Source organism: Leucoraja erinacea, chromosome 13, assembly GCF_028641065.1.
Source record: "Leucoraja erinacea ecotype New England chromosome 13, Leri_hhj_1, whole genome shotgun sequence".
Taxonomy (NCBI): domain Eukaryota; kingdom Metazoa; phylum Chordata; class Chondrichthyes; order Rajiformes; family Rajidae; genus Leucoraja; species Leucoraja erinaceus.
In genome coordinates, this window is record NC_073389.1 from 27,899,311 (window position 1) to 27,925,003 (window position 25,693).

General features: G+C 44.7%; 1 protein-coding gene across 1 annotated transcript in view; it reads left to right on the forward strand.

Moving 5' to 3' along the window:
- Positions 1-25,693, forward strand: part of LOC129702741 (immunoglobulin superfamily member 3-like) — a 154,634-nt gene that overhangs the window by 91,125 nt on the left and 37,816 nt on the right. Inside the window, 4 exon segments of the mRNA XM_055644682.1 lie at positions 5,302-5,709; positions 6,978-7,367; positions 11,694-12,095; positions 14,840-15,238. Of these exon segments, the coding sequence (XP_055500657.1) occupies positions 5,302-5,709; positions 6,978-7,367; positions 11,694-12,095; positions 14,840-15,238 (1,599 nt within the window).

A 25,693-nucleotide genomic window follows, 5' to 3' on the forward strand; every position in this document is an offset into this window, starting at 1 on the left:
TTGTCTACGACAAGCTCACCTTCGACCAGTTGATTTCTTGACACATGCGAACAATTTCATCTGCAAGAATAATTCATAAGCCTGAAATAGCAGCAGCGATCTTTGATGTTCAATCTAATTTGACTATCGGTAGACAATGAAATAAAGGGTGCAGTTAACTATTTGGACATTCGAGATGAGCTTCAAAGTGCTGGTGTGCATCACCAGATGAGAGAGAATGTTAAATGTGGGATGTTGTGTCAGGAATCGCTCCGTCTTTGGAGAAAAATATATCTTTTGATCCTTCAATGATGCCAAACCTCAACACAGCACAGTAGGTGATGAATTTTCCCTGAGGCTGACAGCAGAGGTGGTCTGCTGGCTCTGGTTCATGTCCTCTCACTGCCCGGCTCAATTTATTGGGCAATTGGATGCCCTGAATCACTTGCCCAGAGTAAGGGATTCGAGAACCAGAGGGCATAGGTTTAAGGTAAAGGAGGAAAGATTTTATCGGTATTTGAGGGGAAGCTTTTTCACATGAAAGGTGGTAGATGTATGGGACAAGCTGCCAGAGGAAGTAGTTGAGGCAGGGACTATAACAATGTTTAAGAAGCAATTAGACAGATACATGGATAGAACAGGTTTAGAGGGATATGGGTACAACGCAGGCAGGTGGGACTAGTGTAGATGGACCACATTGATCAGTGCGGGCAAGTTTCCACACTGTATGACTCTACTATAACTGCATGACATAGGTTTTGGTTTATTATTGTCACGTGAACCAATGTTTTGTATGTTTCCAATCAGATCAGATAATACCATATGTAGATTTGGAACGGCGCAGTGGTAGAGTCGCTGCCTCACAGTGCAAGAGGCCCAGGTTCGATCCTGACCTTGGGTGCTGTCTGCACGTTCTCCCTGTGAACATGTGGGTTTTCTCTGGGTGCTCTGGTTCCCTCCCACACAAGAAGTGCAGATTTGTTGGTTAATTGGCTTCTGTAAATTGCCCCTAGTGTGTAGGATGTGAAACTGGGACAACATAGAACCAGTGTACGGGTGATTGTTGGTCAGCACAGACAAGGTAGGCTGAAGCCCTGTTTACATGCTGTATCCCTAAACTAAACTAAAAATGCAATCAAGTCAAAATGTCGACAAACCAGCCACACTTTGTCTTGTCTCTCCTTTCTCCCAGCTTTATTTCCTTCAACCCCCCACCCCCCCCCTCCCCACACCCTGTCATTCCTGCTACTCTTCTACTCTTTGACCGTGTTCATCTCCAGACTTTGTCCTCCCATTTGCCAATCAAACCCACACCCTCAGATGTATTCACTTATCACACGCCAGGCTTTGCCCTGTCCCTTCTCTCATCCAGCTTTCTCCCCTATCCCCACCACCACAATCAGCCTGAAGAAGGGTATCGATACAAAATGTCCTAACCATATACTCCACAGTTTTATGTTTTGTTTATTGTCAGGTACAGCGAAAAGCTTTTGTTGTTGCGTGCTATCCAATCAGCGGAAAGACTATATATGATTATAATCGAGCCTCCACAGCGTACGGATACAGGATAAGGGGAATAGCGTTTCGTGCAAGATAAAGTCCAGTAAAGTTTGATTAAAGATAGTCGGAGGGTCTCCATTGAGGTAGATGGAAGGTCAGGACCGCTCGCTAGTTGGTGAGAGGATGGTTCAATTGCCTGATCGCCGCCCCATTAGGTATGTGGGTATATGAATGCTAAATATATTGATCTAAATTTCTTAATTTGAAAGGGAAGGTGTTGATATCTCTGCTAATAGATTTATGCATTAATGGATCGATGTTCATGCTGTGGTTTTTAAAGCTTTTTAAAATGAAGAGTGCCAAGTGGTGTGCACAGAAACAGCTCTGTGGGCTGTTTCTCCTCGGGGTAATGCAAAATTCCATCTCATCTTTATTTTCCATATGTTTTTCTCGCTTGTTTTCCAAGCCTGCTGTGTAGATCTTTAATCCAAGAACATTGTGTTGAGCGGTCTCTATAATGAGGTTCAATATGTCGCAAAACCATCTCGCGGAATTAAACATATTTACAAACACAGAACAGTTTTGGGTGGCACAGTGGCACAGAGGTAGAGTTGCGATCCTGACTATGGGTGCTGTCTGTATGGAGTTTGCACGTTCTCCTTGTGACTGCATGGGTTCTCTCCCGGAGATCCAGTTTCCTCCCACATTCCAAAATGAGCATTTTTTCAGGTGAATTTGCTGCTGTAAATTGTCCCTCGTGTTTAGGGTAGAACTAGTGTACAGGATAATTGTTGGTCAGCGTGACCTCAGTGGGCTGAAGGTCCTAGTTCCACACTGTATCTCTAAACTTGAGCACCAGCGCTCTTCAGATACTCAAACAGGGGCATGTCATGTCAGCATAATGCGACATCTTGTGTAAAATCCGCATTGAAATATAGTTATTAAATAATCCGCTGCCAACCCCTCAGTGCCACACAGTATATGTCAGGAGGTCACAGAGAGGTTAAGATGGGCTAGTGTGTAGGATAGAGCTGGTGTAAAGATGATTGCCGGTCGGCAGAGACATGTCGGGCTGGAGGTCCTTTTTCTGCACGGTATCTAAACTCTAAAGTAAAAAGTGCAGCACAGAACAAGCCTCCAGCCCACAATGTCTGTGCCAAACATGATGCCAAGATAAACTAATCAGCTTTATGATGGCAGCTCATTGAGTCTATAAAGACTGGCCATCTGCATCATCTACACATTTAAACCGTTTGGAACATAGAACAGTACAGCACCAGAACGGGCCCTTCAGCCCACAATGTCTGCGCTGAGCATGATGTCAAGACCGTTACATATTTACCTGCATCAATCCATTCCCTGCAAGCCCAGGTGCCTATCCAAACGCCACTATCCCATGTGCCTCCACTACCACCCCTACCAATGCGTTCCAAGCACCCACCACCGTCTGCGTAAATAAAAACTTGCCCTCCTTTAAACTGTGCCCCTCACACCTTAAAACTCTTCCCCCTAGTATTTGAGTTAAACATCCTGGGAAAAATATTCAGTCTACCCTATCTATGCCTCTCGTCATTTTCTATTACTTTTTGAGTCAGGGTGATAAAGAGATATAGGACGAAACAGGCCATTCGGCCCATCGAGTCCACACCCGGCCATTGACCACCCAGTTACACTAATTCTATATTAAACTCCTTGTTTTATTCTCCTCATATATTCCTCAACTCCCCCCGAGATTTTATCACTCATCTACACACTCTCGGCATTTTATTGTGGTCATTTAACCCATCAACTTGAATGTCTTTGAGACAATGGGAATATCGAGACAACCATTAGGTCACAGGGCAGCTGCCTGCCCTTTTTCCGGGGTTACGTCCGTGCCCGGGTGGGGTTAGAAAGGGAATACGCCCTGTCTACGGGCACCCTGAGGGACCGCTGGGCTCCGCAGGGTGTTGAATGTATCCTCAATAAGGATTCAAGATTCAAGATTCAAGATTCAATTTAATTGTCATTTGGACCCCTTGAGGTCCAAACGAAATGCCGTTTCTGCAGCCATACATTACAAACAAATAGACCCAAGACACAACATAATTTACATAAACATCCATCACATCGCTGTGATGGAAGGCCAAAAAAAATTATCTCTCCACTGCACTCCCCCCCCCCCCCCCCCCGATGTCAGAGTCAAAGTCAAAGCCACCGGCTGGCGATGGCGATTGTCCAGCGGCCATTAAAGCCACGCCGGGTGATGCGAGGTCGCACACCAGGCCTTGGTGTTAGAGCCCCCGGCGTGCGCTCGCAGAGTCCCGCGGCCATTCCAAGCCGCGAGGGGCGGTGCTGTATGGCCCCGCTCCAGGAGCTCTTCAACCCCGCAACTCGGGCGGGAGAAGTCGCCGTTGCGAGAGCCCTGAAAAGCGGTCTCCCTCCAGGGACCCACGGGCTCCCGGTGCCGCCGTCCGCCACACCCGCAGTTGCAGCCTCCGAATCTCCGGAGGTCGGGCCGCAGCAGCAGCAGCGCTCCACCACCGCTTCACCCACTCCGGACTCGGCCAGCCCCGCGACGGTGAGGTGAGTCGTCGGCAACAGAGTCCCCGGTCTTCTCCTGTTGGAGGCCGCTCCTCGTTGCAGCCCCAACGACAACGGAGACCCGACAAGAAAAGGTCGGGCGGATTGTGCTTGGATTGTAGCATAGTTTGTATAGTCGTTTATTATGGATACATGTTTGTATTGTATTATGGTGGTGGGTTCTGGCTTGTTTTATTGTAGTGTAAATATTATTTTTAATAATTGAATACATTTTTTGATTAAAAAAAAAAAAATTTGGTCGCAGGGAGAACGTGCAAACGTCCACATAGGCAGCACCCAAGATCAGGATTGAACCTTGGTTCCCTGGTGCTGTGAAGCAGCAGCTCTATTAGGATGGGTTTATTATTGTCACATGTTCTGAGATACGGTGAAAAGCTTTTGTTTGTGTGCTATGCAATTAAATCAGAGTTTGGACAAATTTGGATTGTTTTCTCTGAGACACGAGGTTGAGGAGAGATCTAAAATTATGAGAAGCATTGGTAAAGCAGACAGTCAGAACCTTTTTCGATCCTAACCACGGGGGCTGTCTTTACAGAGATTGCACATTCTCCCTGTAACCGCGCGTTTTTCTCCAAGTGCTCCAGTTTCCTCTCACATCCCAAAGATGTGCAGGTCTGCAGGTTAATTGTTTTTTGTAAATTGTCCCCAATGTATAAGATAGAACTTGTGTGAACAGGTACACAAAAATGTATTGGAGAGAATAAACACGCCTAGTGCACACAACTAGTGTCCGACTAGTTTTTGGCTGGACTCCTGCGAGTCCCCACTACAATGCAAGTGAATGGTCTTTATTATATCTACAACATCGTGACAAATATCTGAACATAATGTTATAAATGTTGCCTTTTCTGAAATTGTCATATCTCTAAACTAAACCAAATCTCTATGCATTGGAAGGAACTGCTGGTGCTGATTTATACTGAAGATAGACACAAAGTGCTGGAGTTACCCAGTAGGTCAGGCAGCATCTTTGGGAAAAAAGAGCAGACTTGGTCTGAACTGAGTCAGACTTCAGTATGAAGAAGGTGTCCGATACAAAACATCACCTATTCTTTTTCTCCATGGATGCAGCCTGGCCCACTGAGTTACTCCAGCTCTGTGTGTCTAAACTAAATCTCTACTAGCTATGTCACTGTGCTGCCCAAAGTTTAGCTATCATTGAATCTCGTACAGTCTCTGTTCATTCAATAATTGTTTATAATATGTTCTATTGACCATCCCCATTCTGTTCCCTCCCAGTTATTCCAGATACTCTCCGTGCAACATCTGTAGCCCAGGAGCTGAATAAAGTGGAGGGAGATTCGCTGGAGCTGGTGTGCGAGGTCTCTGAGCAGACGCCGTACCACACGCACGTGGCCGTCACGTGGTATCTCCAGAAGGCAGATCAGAGTCTCAAGGTCATCTCACTGACCCGGGATTTCATCCTACGTTCCGGAGAGTCGTACAGGCAGAGGCAGACATCGGGCGATGTCCGACTGGACAAAACTGGAGCCACGTCCTACAGACTCACCATCTACAGACTTCAACCGTTTGACCAGGGGACCTTCTACTGTGAGGCCAGAGAGTGGATTCAAGACCCAGATAAATCCTGGTACACCATAGCCACCAAGCCCTCCGATAGGACCACTGTCAACGTAAAAGCCACCGGTAAGGCATTGTTTTAGAATGATTATTCCTCAAAAAGGTACATCAAAATCACTATTGCCAAAGTCTGAAACAATAGGGTATAGAGAAGGGTCCCGACCTGAAATCAGATCTAAGAGGATCAAAGAGTATGGGTGTCAGAGGTTATGGGGAGGGCAGGAGAATGGGGTTGAGAGGGAAAGGTAGATCAGCTGTGAATGAATGGCGGAATAGACTCGATGGGCCGAATGGCCCAATTCTGCTCCTATAACTTATGAACTTATGAAGAGTTGCTAATTATTAAGCTAGAAGAGGAAATGTAGGTGGAAGGGGAGAGAACGAGGTGTTGGGTCCAATCAATCATTTTGTCTCATACCTTCTGTATTTTTTATCTCTGGTCTTTATCTTACTGTCTGCCAATCACAAAATCCTCCTCACCTGTATCCACCTGTTACCTACCGGGCCTTGTCCTGCCCCTCCTGGTCATCTTTGGTCTGAATAAGGGTACCGACCCAAAACATCACCTCCTTTTCTCCAGAGCCTAATCTGTTGAATTACTGCAACACTTTGTGTCCTTTTGTGCAAACCAGCATGTACAGTTCCTTGCTTGTGCATTTTGAATGTTCAAGTAAGTCTTGGCCAATCACAGGCTTCATTTTTAGAGTGTTACAGCATGGAAACGGGCCCTTCAGCCCGTCTTGCCCGTGACAACCATGATGCCTCCATTAGTGTAGGAAGGAACTGCAATTGCCAGTTTATACTGAAGATAGACACAAAATGCTGGTCAGGCAGCATCCCTGGAGAAAAGGAACAGGTGATGTTTTGGGCCTGAACCTTTCTTCAGCATAAAAGTAGAGCAGGGGGACCTGGAGATAGGAAAAGGCAGGAACAAATCAAAGCTGGTAATAAGATGACCAAGGAAGGGTGGAGCCCATAATGGCCCATTTGTTGGCTGGGGAAGAGGTGATAACGTCTGCCTCCACTCGTCCCAGCTACCTGCATTTAGTCTGAATAGAAACATAGAAAATAGGTGCAGGAGGAGGCCGTTCGGCCCTTCGAGCCAGCGCCGCCATTCATTGTGATCATGGCTGATCGCCCCCAATCAGTAACCCGTGCCTGCTTTCTCCCCATATCCCTTGGTTCCACTAGCCCCTAGAGCTCCATCTAACTATCCTTCTAAACTCTATCCTCCTAAACTTTTCCTATTCATGTATCCTGCCTTTTAGTTGTAAATCTTGACCCTAGGATTCTCAAGCAGTCACCGTTAAATGTATGTCTGTGTTTTGTTACAGATAAGAACTTCAGTGTTCATTTGGAGAATGAAAAGAAAGTCTTCACGGTAGGAGAGAGCTTGGAGTTGAGGTGTGTCCTTGTGGCTCAGAATATACAGGACCGATATTTCTCAGTGTTGTGGATTTATAACGGCACGCAAATCGTCAATATTGGCCGCAATGCCGTGCCAACGGTCCATGCTGACTACACAACCAGAGAGCGTTTGGGATATATAAGGTTTGCAAAAGAGACTGATACAACATATCTGCTGAAGATCTACCACCTTCAGGTGGGAGATAGTGGCAAGTATCACTGTCGGGCCACTGAGCATGAGAGGACGGTGACAGGAGATTTCATCGGCAGAGACACGAACAAATCTACGAAACATTTAATAATTGTGCTGCCTGTCAGTAAGTAACTGTTCAAAATTGTTAATCCACCCTTGCAGATTTTCTCCTGAAACCTGCCTCTATAACTCCTTCCTCAACTACATCCAGGGACTCCCGACAGCCCTTTCAGATGAGGCAGGGGTTCACTTGCACCTCTTCCAACCTCACCCACTGTATTCGCTGTATCGGCGAGACCAAGCACGGACTGGGCGATCGTTTCGCTTAACACTAACGCTCAGTCCGCCTTTACCTACGTGATCTCCCATTTGCCAAACATTTTAACTCCCCTTCCTGTTCCCATACTGACTTTTCTATCCTGGGTCTCATCCATAGTCAGAATGAGGCCACATGGAAATTGGAGGAACAGCACCTCATTTTTCGCTTTGGCAGCTTACACCCCAGCGGTATGAAAATTGACTTCTCTAATTTGAAGTAACCCTTGCATTCCCTCTCTCCCCATCCCTCCCTATCCCTCCCTCACCCTAGTCGAAGTGCTAGTTTTACTGTTCATATCCCTTCTGTAAATAGCCAAAGAATACAATCTGTAGTTCAAGATCATCTTTAATCAGTATTCATCTTATAGCGGTACAGCAGGTTGTTAGTTGTTAGATCATCGTGACCGCTTCCAAGATTGACTAGTGTAGGAAGTGGGTGTTAGTATAAATTGTACAGTAGGGTGAGATTAGTGATGCTATTCTACTATGATTGGTTCTCATGCATAAACCAATCTACACCTTCATTATCACCTCTTCCACAGCCAACAATGGACCATTGTGAGCTCCACTTTTCCTTGGTCATGGGTGCCGGCTCTGATTTCTTCTGAACCATTTCATACCTCTAGTTTACCTCTCCCCGAAGAAGGGTCTCGACCCAAATCATCACCTATTTATTTTCTCCAAAGGTGCTGCCTGACCCACTGAGTTATTCCAGCATTTTATAGGAGAAGAATTAGGCCATTCGGCCCATCAAGTCTACTCCACAATTAAATCAATCATGGGATCATCCTTCCCTCTCAACCCCATTCTCATGACTTCTCCCCATAACCCCTGACACTCTTACTAATCAAGAATCTGTCAATCTCCACCATTAAAACATCCATTGACCTGCCCTCCATAGCCTTCCGTGGCAAGGAATTCCACAAGTTTAGAGGTACAGAGTGGAAACAGGCCCTGTGGCCCACCATGCCCTCGCTGACCATCAATCACCCATTCACACTAGTCCTATGTTATCCCACTTTCTCATCCACTCCCCTCTACACACTGGGGGGGCAATTTTCAGAGGCCAATTAACTTACAAACCTGCATGTTTTTGGGATGCGGGAGGAAACCGGAGCACCCGGAATAAAAACAAACAATCCAGTACTTTTTTTCTTGTTTAAAGTGGGAATTGATAGTGAAATGTCCCTGTGGGGAGATAAGCCCAAAGGAAAGTGTTCACCCATCCGCAACGACAATATATTCTTTCCAACTGTAATTATTCACGGTCAGCGCAAAAGTCAGTTTCTATAGGTAACTCTGCGTTTGCGATAACCTGACACTTAATCTTCGAGAGGAACTAATTGGGGATGGGATCGCCACAGGGTCAAACTGGAGTTCTCTAACGTTGGAAATCATGTGGGCTGACCCATCATATCAGGTCTCCAGGCAGTACAAAGTGCACACATTGTAGCTGGAACGATGAAGCATTTTATCTCCAGTAACATTCTGTTTTTCACAAATCAGACAATTTTGAAAACAGAATTATCATCCTCAAAATGGTGTCTTTTCAATATATATGTGCAAAATGTGCAGATATTTAGACTAGTCCCGTTGTAGTTACCAAGGACTTAGAGAAATAGCATCATATTTGCCCCAGATTTTTGGCAGTTCTTGGTTTTATCTGACATCAGTTTTCTTTACCTGCTATTCTCCCATCGTCAAGACCCCCATTCCCTTTTATCCCTCCTCTTCCCGCAAATAGCGTCATAGAGCCATGCAGCGTGGAAACATGCCCAACTTTCCCATGCCGAGCAACATGTCCCATCTACACTGATCCCACCTGCCTGCATTTGGCCCATATCCCTCTGAACCTATCCTATCCATGTACCTGTCGAAATGTTTCTACAATGTTGTGATAGTACCTGCCTCGACTATTTCCTCTGGCAGCTCGTTCCATACAACCACCACCCTTTGTGTAAAATGTTAATTTACATTTGTCTGTCTCCCCCTTCCCCTGTCCCCTTCCACCCATATCCCTGCCTCCAGCTTTACATTTCACTCTGCTTATCTGGCGCCCTTTTGTCTCCTTTAAACCTCCGGCCTTTGTCACTTAAGGGCCTGTCCCACTTGGGCGTCATTTACGAGATATAATTTACGTGTCGTGACCAGTGCCGGATTTAGATGAAGAGAGGCCCTAAGCTGTTCCACTTGTGAGGCCCCCAACGACCGGACAGCCATGGCGGCCAAATCTCCCACAATTCAAAGCGAGGGAGAAAGTGCCCAGCGCCGACCAGTTGCCGTTGCAGTGCGCATGCGCAGGGCGGCCGATGATGTGCTGGCCGTGGTTGTGCGCATGTGCAAGGCGGCCTGCCGTGCCAGCGGATGAGGAGCGAGCGGAGCCCGGCGGGGGGAGATGGAGAGAGAGAGATAGAGAGGGGGGCCGCCCAGAGTTGAACGGTAGGTGTTCTGCCTTGGCCGGAGGCCCCCCAAGACCTCGAGGCCCATCACTTTTTTCGGGGGGGGGGGCCCCTAGAAAGTGGGGGCCCTAAGCTATAGCTTGTTTAGCTTATACGTAAATCCGGCACTGGTCGTGACGTGCGCATGGCATGCATGATGCGCGTTTGGCGCGTGGTGTGGCGTGGAGGCGTATGTAATGACGCACGGTAGCGCGCAGCGCCCCAAGATTTTGGGATGCTCAAATCCTCGCACGCCACCCACGTGACGCGCAAATGACGCCCAAGTGGGACAGGCCCTTTATTCCACTCATCTGCCATTTAATGTCCCTCTCACCTGTATCCACCTGTCACTTTCCAGGCTTTGTCCTGCCCCCACCTCTCTTTTCCCAGCTTTCTCCTCCTCCCCACTCTGAAGAAGGGTCCTGATCTGATATGTCATTCGTCCATTCCCTCCACAGATGCTGCCTGACCCTCTGAGTTCCTCCAGCACTTTGTGCTTTGCTCCAAAATAAAACAAGATGATATGTATTTTGTGTTCATTACCAATGGCAGAAAATTCAAACTGGACAGATTTTGAAAAAGAAAAACATTGTTTCAGACACTTCGGAAAAGTAATAGCATTTCTTCAGAGTATTGGCACCTCGCCAACTCCAATCATAGAAAAATTATTTTAGGAACAATAAGTAATTAAATCAATCATTCTGCTTTCAACTGACACAATTAAACAAATCTTTCAAGCAGTATTAGTAGTAAAATTAATTAATTACTATCAAATTTTAAAATGCGCTCATCAAAAATCTACGCCGTTGCTTATTTTGCAAAACTAGATACAGATCTCACCCAGAAAACTCATTTTTAAGTAATTAGTGGATTTACTTGGCTACAATTCCCATAAAATCCAAAACATTGGTTTTTATGATGTGAAACAAGTGGCACCTTCCCCATCCCTGCTATTCCTTACATATCCATTTACCTATCTAAAAGCCTCTTAAATACCACAATCGTACTTGCCTCTGCCACCACGCTTGGCCGCACGTTCCAGGCATCCACCACTCTCTTTGTTTAAAAAAAAACTATCCCCTCATCTCAGAGACCCAGGTTCAATCTGTACAGTTTGGACGTTCTCTACGTCCGAGTGAGTTTTCTCCGGACGCTTCGGTTTCCTCCCAAATTCATACAGGTTTGGAGGTTTATTGACTGGCAAAGATTATATATTTTTTAATAGTCTGATGGTTGTTGGGACGAAGCTATTATTGAACCTGGTGATCACGGTTTTCATGCTCCTGTACCTTCTTCTTGATGGTAGGATTGAAATGTGAACATGTCCAGGGTGGTGGGGGTCTCTGATGATGCTGGCTGCCTTTTTGAGCTAACGACTCCAATAGATCCCTTCGATGGTGGGGTGGTCAGTACCCACGATGGACAAGGCAGTGTCCATCTCCTTCAGCATTGAGCGTGGGAGGGAGACATTTTCAAACTTCTGTACATTTTGCCTGATGGGAGAGGGGAGAGGAGGGAGGGACCGGGTGCGACTGGTGTTTGAATATGGCGGTGGCTTTGTCGAGGCAGCGTGGTGTAGATGGACTCGATCAAAGGGAGGATAATGGAAAGGAATTGGGGAGCAAGCTGGTGGGTCTTGAAGGCTTGTTTTGCCAATGCTACCAGTTGTACTAATGGTGTTCTGTATTCTCCAGAGAGTAGTTTGAACGTGACTGTCACCAGTAACACCACCAAAGTTTTGGAGGGCGGCATGCTTCAGTTTGTATGCAATGTTAATTTGCCGATCGGCAACCACAATCGCCTCTCCATCACCTGGCAGATGATCAACAAGCGGGGTCAGGCCATTGACGTTATCAGCCGGGAACAGGACGGGACCCAAGTCATTGATACATCGTACCACAAGCGGGGGGCCAGCGGAGACCTCAGGCTGGTCAAACAAGGGCCGGGCTCCTTTGTGTTGCAGCTCCACAATGCAGCGGTGTCGGATGACGGAGAGTATATCTGCACCATGGCCGAGTGGATCTCAAGCGCGGCCAGAGATTGGCAGCGGGTCGGGAAGCAATCGGCCCGCATCGGTGCAGTGGTTACTCCACTTGGTAAGTGTCAGCACCAAAGACCTGAGAACTGAAAATATCTGTGATATGAAATGATATGAAATGAAAATATCTAGCATGGAATGAACATTGACTTCTCCAGTTTTAGGTAACCTCTAACAAGGTGGTGGCACAGTGGCGCAGCAGTAGAGCTGCTGCCTTACAATGCCAGAGGCCTGGTTTTGATCCTGACAACGGGTGCTGGCTGTACGGTGTTTATACGTTCTCCCCGTGACTGCGTGGGTTTTCCCCAGGTGCTCAGGTTTCCTCCCACACTCCAAAGACGTGTGATCTTTGACCAAAAAGGTTGTAGGTTAATTGGCCTTGGTAAAAATTGTACATTGCCCCTTGTGTGTAGGATAGGGCTAGTATACTTGGGTGATCAATGGTCGGCGTGGTCGGTTATTTTCGGGTTTGGGTTGGGACCTTTCTACAAACTCATGTTAAAGCCGGCACTGGATGAGAGAGGTGCTTTGTAAAGGCAGCAATAGATTTGGGGAAAAATAGAAACAAGGAACGGCAGATGGTAGTATACAAGAAAAGGCACAAAGTGCTGAAGTAACTCAGCGGGTCAGGCAGCATCTCTGGAGAACATGGATAGGTGATTTTTCTAGTCCCCACCCAAAACGTCACCTATCCATGTTCTCCAGTGATCCTGCCTGACCCGCTGAGTTACACCAGCACTTTGTTGTTTGATTGAAACTATCTTGTGCTTTAGTCTGGTACATGATTATCCAAAAGAAGTGCTGGAATATGTAGGCACATAGGGATTGCAGATGCTTGTTTACAAAAAAATAGACACAAAGTGCTGGAATGAGTGCTGGATCTGCCAGTATCTGTGGAGGATATGGAAAGGTGATGTTTAAGGTTGGGACCCTTCTTCCGACTGATGAAGTACAGGGAAAAAGCTGGAAGATGGGTGGGGACAGGACAAAGCCTCCTGGCAAGTGATAAAAGACACAAAAAGCTGGAGTAACTCAGCGGGACAGGCAGCGTCTCTGGAGAGAAGGAATAGGTGATGTTTTGGCATGTGACCCTTCTGCAGACGAGTGGATGCAGGTGAGGTGGGGGTGGGGTGATTGACAAATGGTTATCCAAAGGCTAGAGATGAAGAGACAAAAGGTAGTGAGGTAAGGAGAGAAGGATAGAAGAGGCATGAAATGTGATGCCTGAGAAAAGGATATGGATGAAAGGGGGTGATGGGTTGGGGAATGGAAAGGGGAGCAGGGTAGTGGGAGAAATGTGTGCGCTTCCAGTTGTGGCACAGGGAAGAGGGCAGGGGAGGTATGTTTCTTGGTTATTACTAACCTAAAACTGGAGAATCCTATTTGGTTGTGAGCTCCCTAAATATGTCAATATTTGTAATATGCCACTGATATTGTTCAATATGGCTAGATTTTCCAGGGCCATATGTTGACTTGGGAACCAACTATTTTAGTGTTTTACAAAGAGAGTGAGTTAATTGATAATTATGTAATTAAGCTGCCTTTAGAAAAGACCAACCATCCATGATAGAATTTTATGAAAAGATTGAAAATGATTTTGTTCAATCCTAAATGTAATCAAAGCAAATTATGGAGCTGGCTACAGAGATTGGGGAACTACACTACAAGGGATGGTGTTGAAATACACAATGACTAACATTTCGTGAATTAATGCAGTTTATCGCAAAAATACATCTCTTTGTGGCACAAAAACCCAACTGGAAAGATTAGCCGAGAATGACAAACAAGAGAAGTTGGCAATAATGTTAGACAAAAGGAAAAAGCTAATAACCTACCAGAAGGCTCAGCAACCCCATGTAATGAAAAGCATAAAGGAGGTTTTTTTTTTATTAAAGGAAAGTAAATTAGAATATGAATGAATATAGAAACAGATTTCAAATGCCCATTGGTTCAGAGGTATTTGATTGTCGCATGCAGTGAAATTCATTTTTTGTACATAGTTCAGTAAAAATCTTGCCACAGGTCCACCACCGATTTTCCAGTACCCTTGTTTCCAGAGCCTAGCAGTATTATCTATCCCGCAAAGTCGACTATGAGAACAGACTGCATGGGACAAATTCAACCTGCTGATCGGCCACGGAAATTAACGATGGGAACGGATCCGCCTGTCCATTCCCTCCACAGATTCTGCCTGGCCCGCAGAGTTGGTTTTCTTTAGGTTGGTTTACATAGAAACATAGAAAATAGGTGCAGGAGTAGGCCATTCGGCCCTTCGAGCTTGCACCGCCAGTCATGACCATGGCTGATCATCCAACTCGGTATCCTGTACCTGCCCTCTCTCCATACCCCTGATCCCTTTAGCCACAAGGGCCACATTTAACACCCTCTTAAATATAGCCAATGAACTGGCCTCAACTACCTTCTGTGGCAGGGAGTTCCAGAGATTCACCACTCTCTGTGTGAAAAATGTTTTTCTCATCTCGGTCCTTAAGGATTTCCCCTTTATCCTAAGCTGTGACCCCTTGTCCTGGACTTCCCCAACATCGGGAACAATCTTCCTGCATCTAGCCTGTCCAACCCCTTAAGAATTTTGTACGTTTCTATAAGATCCCCCCTCAATCTTCTAAATCTTCTAAATTTTTAACATGCTTTTTAAGATTACTTTTAAGATACAGCGTAGAAACAGGCTGAGTTACTTCTGCACCTAGCGTCTTTTTATAATATCTTCCCACTGACTATTTAGATGTTGAAATTATTGCACTTTGGCACCAACACCTTTTTTATTTGTTGATGGCTTTACAGAGAGTGGTTTCAGCGTAACAGCAATAACACGGACACCCTCAGTGACGTACGGTAATGCGTTTGAACTCCAGTGCTTCATCAGACCAAACTATCCTTCCTGGGTGTCTGTATCGTGGAGGTGGAAATTCCAGTCATCCCAATCAGGCAACATCTACGACATGGTCACGTTTGCCCGCGACACGTCTATCATTTGGGGAAATAAGGTCACAAATTTTAAAAGCAAGACGATGATAACAAAGACGCCCAACAACGTCCGGCTAAACGTCTCCAAGGCTAGTGATTTGGAGGCGGGGAGATACCAGTGCATTGCAGAACTTTGGCATCAGAATCAGATGGAACAGTGGGTGAGGAAAGCTGAAAAATCGTCAAACATCCTGGAGGTCAAGGTCAAACCGCCAGGTAAGTGCCTGAGATTCTCTTTCAGTCAGATAGCGATGCACTTGCCTCGGTTTAATACATCAATATGTCTGCAGTCTAGCCTTGCAGGCACCTGTCTGTTTTCAGTATTGTTGTACATTACAAGCCATTTAAGCTTCTAAACCTGTTTGCTGCCTTATTAACATTCTGCAGCCCTGAATATTTGGTTGACAATATTTCAATTGTCTAAATGTTTATAATACACTAATTCGTATTCCCGGTTGGACAGTACATTTCCTGTTAATGATGTTAAATTCTGCATTCCGCTCCAATTGTTTTCCATATATTCGTATTTGCTGAATGCATCATATTTAGTAAAATACGTTTAGAATAGGTGCGGGTAGACCCGAAACGTCGACTATTTCCTTCCTATAGGTGCTGCCTCATCCGCTGAGTTTCTCCAGCAGTTTTGTCTACCTTTAGAATAGGTGCTGCTCAATTCTCAGTGTAGAAGCAAGGAAATGCAAATGCTAGTTTAGCAAGGAAAGCGGTAACCAGTCTGAAGAAGGGGCCCAGCTCGAAATGTCACCTATCCATGTTCTCCAAGGATTCTGCCTGACCCGCTGAGTTACTCCAGCACTTTGTGGCTTTCCCTGTTCAATTCTAATTTTTTGAATGAAAGGTTCAGCTTGGGAACAGGGCCTATGGTCCACCAAGTCCACGCCGACCTTCGATCACCTGTTCACACTAGTTCTATGTCATCTCACTAACGCATCCACTCCCTGCACACTAGCAGCTATTTACAGAGGCCAATTTTACTTCGGAGTCACGTGAGTGACTACGTGAAGAACCCCGCTAGGACGCATGCGTGTCGTATCGCTACACGCATTGCAAACGTCAGGCGGGGTGGAAGGACGTTCCCCCGCAGCGGCTGTTTAAAAAGCCGGAACCCGCAGGTAAGATTATTCTACGGTTAATGTGTGTTTCTTATACCAACTACAGGTATACAGCCTGGGTTTCAACAACTAAGTTACAGAGATAGGTTGAATAAGTTAGGTCTTTATTCTCTGGAGCGCAGAAGGTTAAGGGGGGACCTGATAGAGGTCTTTAAAATGATGAGAGGGATAGACAGAGTTGATGTGGACAAGCTTTTCCCTTTGAGAATAGGGAAGATTCAAACAAGAGGACATGACTTCAGAATTAAGGGACAGAAGTTTAGGGATAATATGAGGGGGAACTTCTTTACTCAGAGAGTGGTAGCGGTGTGGAATGAGCTTCCAGTGGAAGTGGTGGAGGCAGGTTCATTGGTATCATTTAAAAATAAATTGGATAGGCATATGGATGAGAAGGGAATGGAGGGTTATGGTATGAGTGCAGGCAGGTGGGACTAAGGGGGAAAAGAATTTGTTCGGCACGGACTTGTAGGGCCGAGATGGCCTGTTTCCGTGCTGTAATTGTTATATGGTTATATGGTTATATAGGTAGGAAACATGGACAAAGGAAAGAAAACAAGGGCTGCGATGAAGCTGGTGAAGGACCGCGGAACAGCGGGCAGCCATCAGCGGCCAGCGGCACTTGGATCACCAATAATGGGATCAGCTGTGCCCGATGTCGCCTCCGCACCGGCCAAATCCACTCCGCGGCCGGGCGGCAAGGGTACACAAAAAACCAACAAGAGTCGTGGACTCAGAGGAGTCCGACTCTGAGCAACCACGGGCGGCCAGCGACCGTGAGCGCTGGAGCCGGATGGAGCGGTGCATGGAGCATTTGCTCCAACGTGACAGGCTCTAGGAGATGGAGTCGAGTCACTGTGGGCCCTATGGTAAACCCACAGCAGCATCTCTTGGAGGGCTGCACAGTGTCTCTCCCTCATCAGAGGGGAGCACTGGGGGTCAGTTCTGGGCTGACCTTGAAGAGGGGTTCTCGGAAGAAAAATCAAGTGTGCAGGGGGTGCAGGAAAGAGAAAATCTGCTGGACATGGTGTCCAATTTCATACAGCCAGACCAGGCTGGCAATAACCTGGAGCAAAAGCTTGCTGCCAGTATAGACTATATGTCTTTAAACCAGCTACAAGAACAGGCTGTATTGGACACTACATCAAGACATCTGGCACCGGGAAACTGCATATCCCTGAATGTTCCAGCAGTCAACACCTGCATATGGAAATATATTGGAACAGGAGTTAGGAGCATGGACGTTAAACTCCAGAAAGTATTAAAACTCCTAGCTGCTGGGATAACAGCATTCGCCCGCACAGTGGATGAAAAAGATATGTCCCAAGACCAACAGGATGCACTGGCATTGTGTTGTAACACTCAATATGAGTTAAACAACATCAGAAAGAATGCCATTCGACCCACACTAAATCCAGAATTTGCGGGTCTGTGCAAACCTGGGACCCCAAAACCGCCAATACTACTGTTTGGAGGGGACTTATCGAAGCAAGTAAAAGAGCTCGATGAAGAATCAAAAAGGGACTTCATCCAAAATCCACTACAACTACAGACAGCACCCCTACGCACCCACCAGTAGAACAGGATGGTCTGGGAGACCGACTGGTGAAAGCTCGAAGGTTCGGTACACTAAACATGAGTCTTTTTTAGGCCATGGCCCAGGCCGACCTTCTTGGAAGATAAGAGAACCTCCAACATCAACCAAACCTCAAACCCAGAATCCACCGCCTCAACATCAACGAAAGACTTACAGGAAGAAGTGAACCTGCCACTGGTAACTATGGAAGTAGGTGGGTCTGGTTCCCTACAAAATACAGGGAGCACGGAGGTTGGGGGGGAGATTACACTCCTTTCTGAATGCATGGAGCATGATAACTTATATTTTAAGCAGTATCCAGGGATATACTATAGAATTTATACACAAATACAAACCTCCAGTTCAACATATACCGAACCAAGTGTTCGTACTTTCGGGTAAAGAGAAATCAGAAGCACATGCTGAACTGGAGCGGCTTTACGCAAAAGGTGTAATGGAAAAATCCCAACACGAACCATTAGAATTCGTGTCCAATATATTTACCAAAAACAAAAAAGATGGTGGTTGTCGCATCATCATAGATCTGACCAAATTGAATACTTTTGTACAATACATTCATTTTAAAATGGAAACCTTTGTTACTGCTAAACAATTGATTTCCCAAGGTTACTTCATAGCCAGCATCGATTTAAAAGATGCTTACTATTCAGTGCCTATACGAGGTGACCACAGATGTTTCTTAAAATTCAACTGGATGTGAAAGCAATGGCAATACAGAGCACTACCAAATGGGTTAACATCAGCCCCTAGGCTGTTCACAAAAAGTTTGAAACCAGCCCTAGCATTTCTACGGAAACGAGAACACATGGTCATGGCATATCTAGATGGCATACTCATTGTGGGCAAAAATTTGGAATTGGCCAAACAAACTGTAACAGCCACAAAACAGTTATTTGAAAAACTGGCGTTTATTATCCATCCAGTTAAATCTAAATTAACGCCTTTCACTACAATGGACTATTTGGGGTTCACCATTGACTCAGTTCACTGTTGGTGACATTACCAAAGGGAAAGGCGATAGAATTAATAGAGGCTTTCAAAAACCTCATTGGCATCAATAAACCATCCATCAGGTTGGTAGCTAAAGTAATTGGCAAAATGGTGGCTGCCTTTCCAGCCACACAATTTGGACCTTTACATTACCAAAATTTACAAATGGCAAAAATACAAGCTCTCAAAACTAATGCTGGTCATTTTGACAGACCGATGAAGCTACCAATCAAAGCCATAATGGAATTAAATTGGTGGATAGATAACATTTGGCATTCCTACAACCCAATCATTATCAGCAATCCTTCAACGGTGCTACAAACTGATGCCAGTGCACTTGGTTGGGGTGCCACCAATTCCAGCTGTGGAGGTAGATGGACTGCTCAGGAAACATCATTATTACTCACACTGGGCATAAACTACCTGGAAATGTTGGGTGCATTTTATGGCCTAAAATCATATTGTACTGGGTCACACCACCAGCATGTTAGATTACAGATTGATAATACCACCGTGGTAGCATATATCAACCACATGGGTGGAAACAAATCAACATCATGTGACAATCTGGCTAATACAATTTGGCAATGGTGTACTCAGAGAGATATTTGGATAGCAGCAACTTACCTACCAAGTAAACTAAATTTAGTGGCAGACACCAGGTCACGCAAATTTAATGAAAACACCGAATGGATGTTGAACAAAAAAGTATTTGCTGATATTACAGCACCATATGGAACACCAGATATCGATCTATTCGCATCCAGGCTTAATCACCAATTATCAAATTATGTTTCGTGGGAACCAGACCCTGGGGCAGCGGCGACAGGTGCATTTTTGCTGCATTGGGGGAAATTGTTTATCTATGCATTCCTTCCTTTCTGCCTCATCAGTCGGGTATTAAGGAAAATACAGCAGGACTCTGCGTCTGGTATTTTGATAGTACCCGATTGGCCTACTCAACCATGGTTCCCAGTGATACTGAACATGGTTTTGGAACCATGTATCACCATCCCAAATAGACCAGACTTGTTGGTACATCCCGTAACAAGGGATAGCCACCCATAAATATTTAAATTTATTAATTTGTAGAGTTTAAAAATACCACTACTACAGCTGGGACTGACGGACCGAACAGTGAACATGATTTCGGCGGCCCAAAGACAGTCCACCCAAAAACAATATCTGGTCTATATCAGGAAATGGGAGATGTATTGCCACATAAACAACATCACCTACAGAGAGATGAACATCCTGTCTGTTCTGGAATACCTGGCAGGCCTCCATTATGATGAGGGGCTCAGTTACAGTGCCATAAACTGCGCCAGAAGTGCCTTATCAATGTATCTATGGCAAGGAACAGAGCGTCACTCTGTTGGGACTCACCCACTGGTAACAAAACTCATGAGGGGAATTTTTAATACTAATCCCCCAAGAACCAGGTACTCCCAAATATGGAATATAAGTATTGTCCTGAAGATGCTCAGGAATTGGTCTCCAGCAACAGCTCCGTCCCTACACAGACTGACATTAAAAACAGTCATGTTAATGGCATTGGTCACGGCTCAGAGGGTTCAGTCATTACATGAACTGAGACTGGACAACATGACTTCTACACCCGAAAATATTACATTTTACATTTATGAATTAGTAAAACAGAACAGACAAGGATCAGCAGGCCTCAAAATAGAATTTAGATACTACCCAACAGATGATCGTCTCTGCATAGGCAGACATTTGTCATTATATATGGAGAAAACAAAAAACATCAGAGGCAATGAGAAGGCACTTTTAATCAGCCATAAACAACCACACAAAAGAGTGACGGTCCAGACCATCTCGAGATGGCTGAAACAGGTTCTAACACAGGCTGGGATGGATACTAATGTTTTAAAATCTCATTCCACCAGGGCTGCAGCAACAGAGCTGCAGACTCGTTTCCAGGGCATGAAATCACAGAGCTTTGAAATCTTCACGTAGTCACTCACGTGACTCCGAAGTAAAATAGTAAGATTAAACGAGAACTTACCAGTTCGAAGTTTGATCATTATTTTATGAGGAGTACGTTGAGGGAATACGTGCCCTCCGCTCCCACCCATGATCATACTAAACTGGTATTTCTTCTCTAAACTTACTATGTTTAGTCATTACAGTTATCTGTGATTTCACACCGCTGCTTTGAAGAATGACACGCATGCGTCCTAGCGGGGTTCTTCACGTATTCCCTCAACGTACTCCTCATAAAATAATGATCAAACTTCGAACTGGTAAGTTCTCGTTTAATCTTACTATTAACCTGCAAACCCACACGTCTTTGTGATGTGGGGAGAAACCGGAGCACCCGGAGGAACCCCACGCAGTCACAGGGAGAACGTGCAAACTCCACATACACAGCACCTGAGGTCATGATTGAACCCAGGTCTTTGGCACTGAGAGGCAATATTTTAATTGTCTAATGCATGAACCAATAAGTCTTATTACTGTTTAGGCAGCACATTTCCTGGTAATTACTTAAAACTCTGCATTATGCTCCAATTTCTTTCTATATACCCGTACTTGTGTTTATTGAATACATTCTGGTTGGCAACATACATTTTAAGTAGGTACTGTTTAATTGTCATTTCAAACCCCTTTTTTCTCTGGAAGATATTGATTACTCGCATACCTTAATAGACATTGGGTAGCTTGTGCAGGGACACCATTAAAGGGTCGCACAGTGGCACAGCTGATAGAGCTGCTGCCTCACAGAACCAGAGACCCGGGTTTGATCCAGACTGTGGGTGCTGTCTGTGTGTGGAATTTGCATGTTCTCCCTGTGACCACGTGGCTTTCCTCCAGGTGCTCCGATTTCCTCCCACATCCCAAAGACGTACGGATCTGTAGGTTAATTGGCCTCTGTAAATTGCCCCCTACTATATAGAGAGTGGATTTGAAAGTGGGATAACTTGGATCTGGTGTAAACGGGTGATCGATGGTCGGCATGGGCACGGTGGGCTGACAGGTTTGTTTCCATTCTGCATCCCTAAACTCTAAACATTACGTAAACTCTTGCTAAAAATAAACACACAATGCTGGAGTAACTCAGTGGGTCAGTCAGCATCTCTGGAGAAAATGGGTTGGTGACGTTTCACCTTCCAACATGAGGCAACATGTTAGTCCCAAAACATGGCTCCATCACACTGCTGGCACTGTCCGTCTCACTGTATTGTGCTGCATCAGCACTTTCCCTGTTGTGCCCGTCACCTTGATGAGGCTTCTTAATCAACTCCAGGGCACATAATGAACTTAGTCGCTATCAGTCGTCGTCTCTCTCCCTTTTCTAAGTCCATTGTTTAAACTTTATCTCTATCTTCCTCTGTCTTTCCATCTCTGTCGTCTCTCTTCATCTTAAACATCCCTTGATGTGAGAGTTAGCTTTATTCAGATACCTTGTGAGAAGAATTGAATGGTGCTTGTAGCCAGTAATGTTCCTGCTGTAGACTTCCAGCAGTAATTACTGTCCCTGTGTGTCAGTAGTAATGAATGTTCAGCTTCGAGCCATCTGTCAGAACAAGCGGGAATACAAGATTTCACCCTTGCCTCCTTCTCTCGAATTATTCATTGGAATATCCGAGAGCTGCCTCAGATAATCTCAAATCCTCTTTAACATGGGGTATGCTTTTGGTTAAACATTAATTTAATGCTGAAAAGTGATTATTTTCAGTTGTGGTGAGCATTTTCGTCAGAAGCCTTTCACAACATCAGATATAACATAGAAATATGAATAAAGAAGAAGGTACTAAAACATTTTCTTATGGGAGCACTTCGTATCTAATATAAATACATCAAAATCTGATGAATGTGCTCCATTATAAAATGGGCGCCAAATTGTAATTGGCATCCAGCATACATGTGCTTTGCATAAGATTCCAGCATCTGCAGCTCTTTGTGTCTTTGATACTATTTCAATATTAATTTTGTTGAACGAAAAATCATTTTTTTTTAAATACTATTTTTAAAGGATGGATTTTAAGCCATGTTGATGACTGCTTTTAAAAGACACAAACATAATGAGACACCTGTAGCTAAAAAATAATTAGTAGTGTGGTTATGTGCTAGCAAGTTCAGTACGTTCATTCAGGTGAGAATTATGATCGGCAGAAATGGAAAATTGAACTCAAAACTGAATTGTTCCTGAACCATAGAGCAAAACAGGAAACCCCACGACTGCCTAGACATAAGGATAACGATAAAAGGACCAATGAAAATTCATCTGACAGATCATATACAGCACGGAAACAGGCCCTTCGGCCCAACTTGTCTATGCCGACCAAGATAGACAATGTGATAAATGTGAGGTGCTACACCTTGGCAGGACAAATCAAAATAGGACGTACATGGTAAATGGTAGGGAATTGAAGAATACAGTTGAACAGAGGGATCTGGGTATAACCGTGCATAGTTCCTTGAAGGTGGAATCTCATATAGATAGGGTGGTAAAGAAAGCTTTTGGTATGCTAGCCTTTATAAATCAGAGCATTGAGTATAGAAGCTGGGATGTAATGTTAAAATTGTACAAGGCATTGGTGAGACCAAATCTGGAGTATGGTGTACAATTTTGGTCGCCAAATTATAGGAAGGATGTCAACAAAATAGAGAGAGTACAGAGGAGATTTACTAGAATGTTGCCTGGGTTTCAACAACTAAGTTACAGAGATAGGTTGAATAAGTTAGGTCTTTATTCTCTGGAGCGCAGAAGGTTAAGGGGGGACCTGATAGAGGTCTTTAAAATGATGAGAGGGATAGACAGAGTTGATGTGGACAAGCTTTTCCCTTTGAGAATAGGGAAGATTCAAACAAGAGGACATGACTTCAGAATTAAGGGACAGAAGTTTAGGGGTAATATGAGGGGGATCTTCTTTACGCAGAGAGTGGTGGCGGTGTGGAATGAGCTCCCAGTGGAAGTGGTGGAGGCAGGTTCATTGGTATCATTTAAAAATAAATTGGATAGGCATATGGATGAGAAGGGAATGGAGGGTTATGGTACGAGTGCAGGCAGGTGGGACTAAGGGGAACAAAAAAACAAAAAAAAAACAAAAAAAAAAAAAATTCGGTATGGACTTGTAGGGCCGAGATGGCCTGTTTCCGTGCTGTAATTGTTATATGGTTATATGGTTATAAGATGCCCCATCTAAGTTAGTTCCATTTGCCTGCATATCCTTCTAAACCTTTCCTACCCATATACCTGACCAAATGTCTTTTAAGTGCCCTTAACTATCTTTGCCCTCAACCTTTCCTACCCGCATACCTGCCTCAACTATCTCCTTTGGCAGCTTTTTCCATGTACCCACCACCTGTGTGAAAAAAGTTCCTCCTCTCACCTTAAACCTGTGTCCTGTGGTTCTTGATTAGCCTACTCTGGGTAACAGACTTTGCATTCAGCCTATCTATTCCCCTCATGATTTTATACACCTCCACAAGATCTCCTCTCAGCCTCCTGCGCTCCAAGAAATAAAATTCTATCCTGCCCGACCCCTCCCTATAGCTCAGGCCCTCGACTCCTGGCAATATCCTTGTTAATTTTCACTACGCTCTTTCCAATTTAATGGCATGCTTCCGATGGCCGGCTGATCCGAAATGAACACAATTCTCCAATTGTGGAGTGCTCCTTGATCGTTCCAACTAATGCTTTATGCTTCCATTTCCAACAGACGAAATCCACCCTTGATATATTCATTCAACATCTTTGATTTCTCTCTTGCCATTTCTTCTAATATCTAGTCCCTGACTTACTAGGAGTTTCTTATATTTTCTGTTTGAAATTGATGAGACTTAAAAAAAAAATGAATCTGAATTAATTAAAATTATATTTTCACATCTAACAAATTATTTAGAAATGTATTAATATTACATGTTTAATTTACATGCACTTCATCATCCTGCCCAAGATCACATTGCCTGTTATTTAACTGAGGAAATTGATAGCTGGTACACTTCGCTTTAGTTTAGAGACACAGCAAGGCAACGGGTCCTTCAGCCCACCGAGTCTATGCTGACCATAGATCACCCGTTCAAACTAGTTCCATATTCTCCCATTTTCTCATTCACTTCTCTACACACTAGGAGCATTTCCACAACAGGCAATTAGCCTTTTTGTAGGCTAATTCGCTTCTGCAAATTGCCCTTAATGTGTATGAAGTGGGTGCAAAAGTGGGATAGCATAGAACTTGTGTGAATAGGTTGATTGATGATTGGCATGGATTTGGTGATGAAAAACTACAACCGCTAAACCTGCACGTCTTTGGGATGTGGGAGGAAAGCAGAGCACCAGTCACAGGGAGAACGTGCAAACTCTACACATGGACAGCACCCGAGGTTAGGATCAAACCCGGGTCTCTGGTGCTGTGAGGCAGCAACTCTACCAGCTGTGTCATTGTGTCACCACACAGTGGAACGGTACTGAGAATACAAATTTGTATATGACCCTCCAGCATTTTGTGTCTATCTTTGGTATAAATCAGCATCTGCAGTCCCTTGTTATTACATTTTGATACATTTTTTGTGCTGTTTCTCTCCGGTTCTGTAGCATTATCTTATTTTGGCCATAACCTTACAAATTGCTGCTGTTTCTGGTATATGTTGTTTGTTGGCTGCTTTTTGAATTGACCCCTGAAGATTCCACAGAAGCACGGTTAGGCTGAATGCTAATAAAGATTAAGCTTTGGTGGGAAGTTAACTTCACATCATCATCCAAAAAGGATATTAAGAAACATTGCTTTTCACTATTTTTTCAATTGGTAGAGTTAAATATTATTGTTTTCTGTATTTTATAGTGTAGAGATTATTTATGACAATGTTGCCAGGACTTGAGGGTCTGAGCTGTAGGGTGAGGTTGGGCAGACCAGGATTCGATTCCTTGGAGCATAGGAGGATGAGGAGTGATTTGCAGAAGTGTATAAAATCATGAGAGGAATAGAT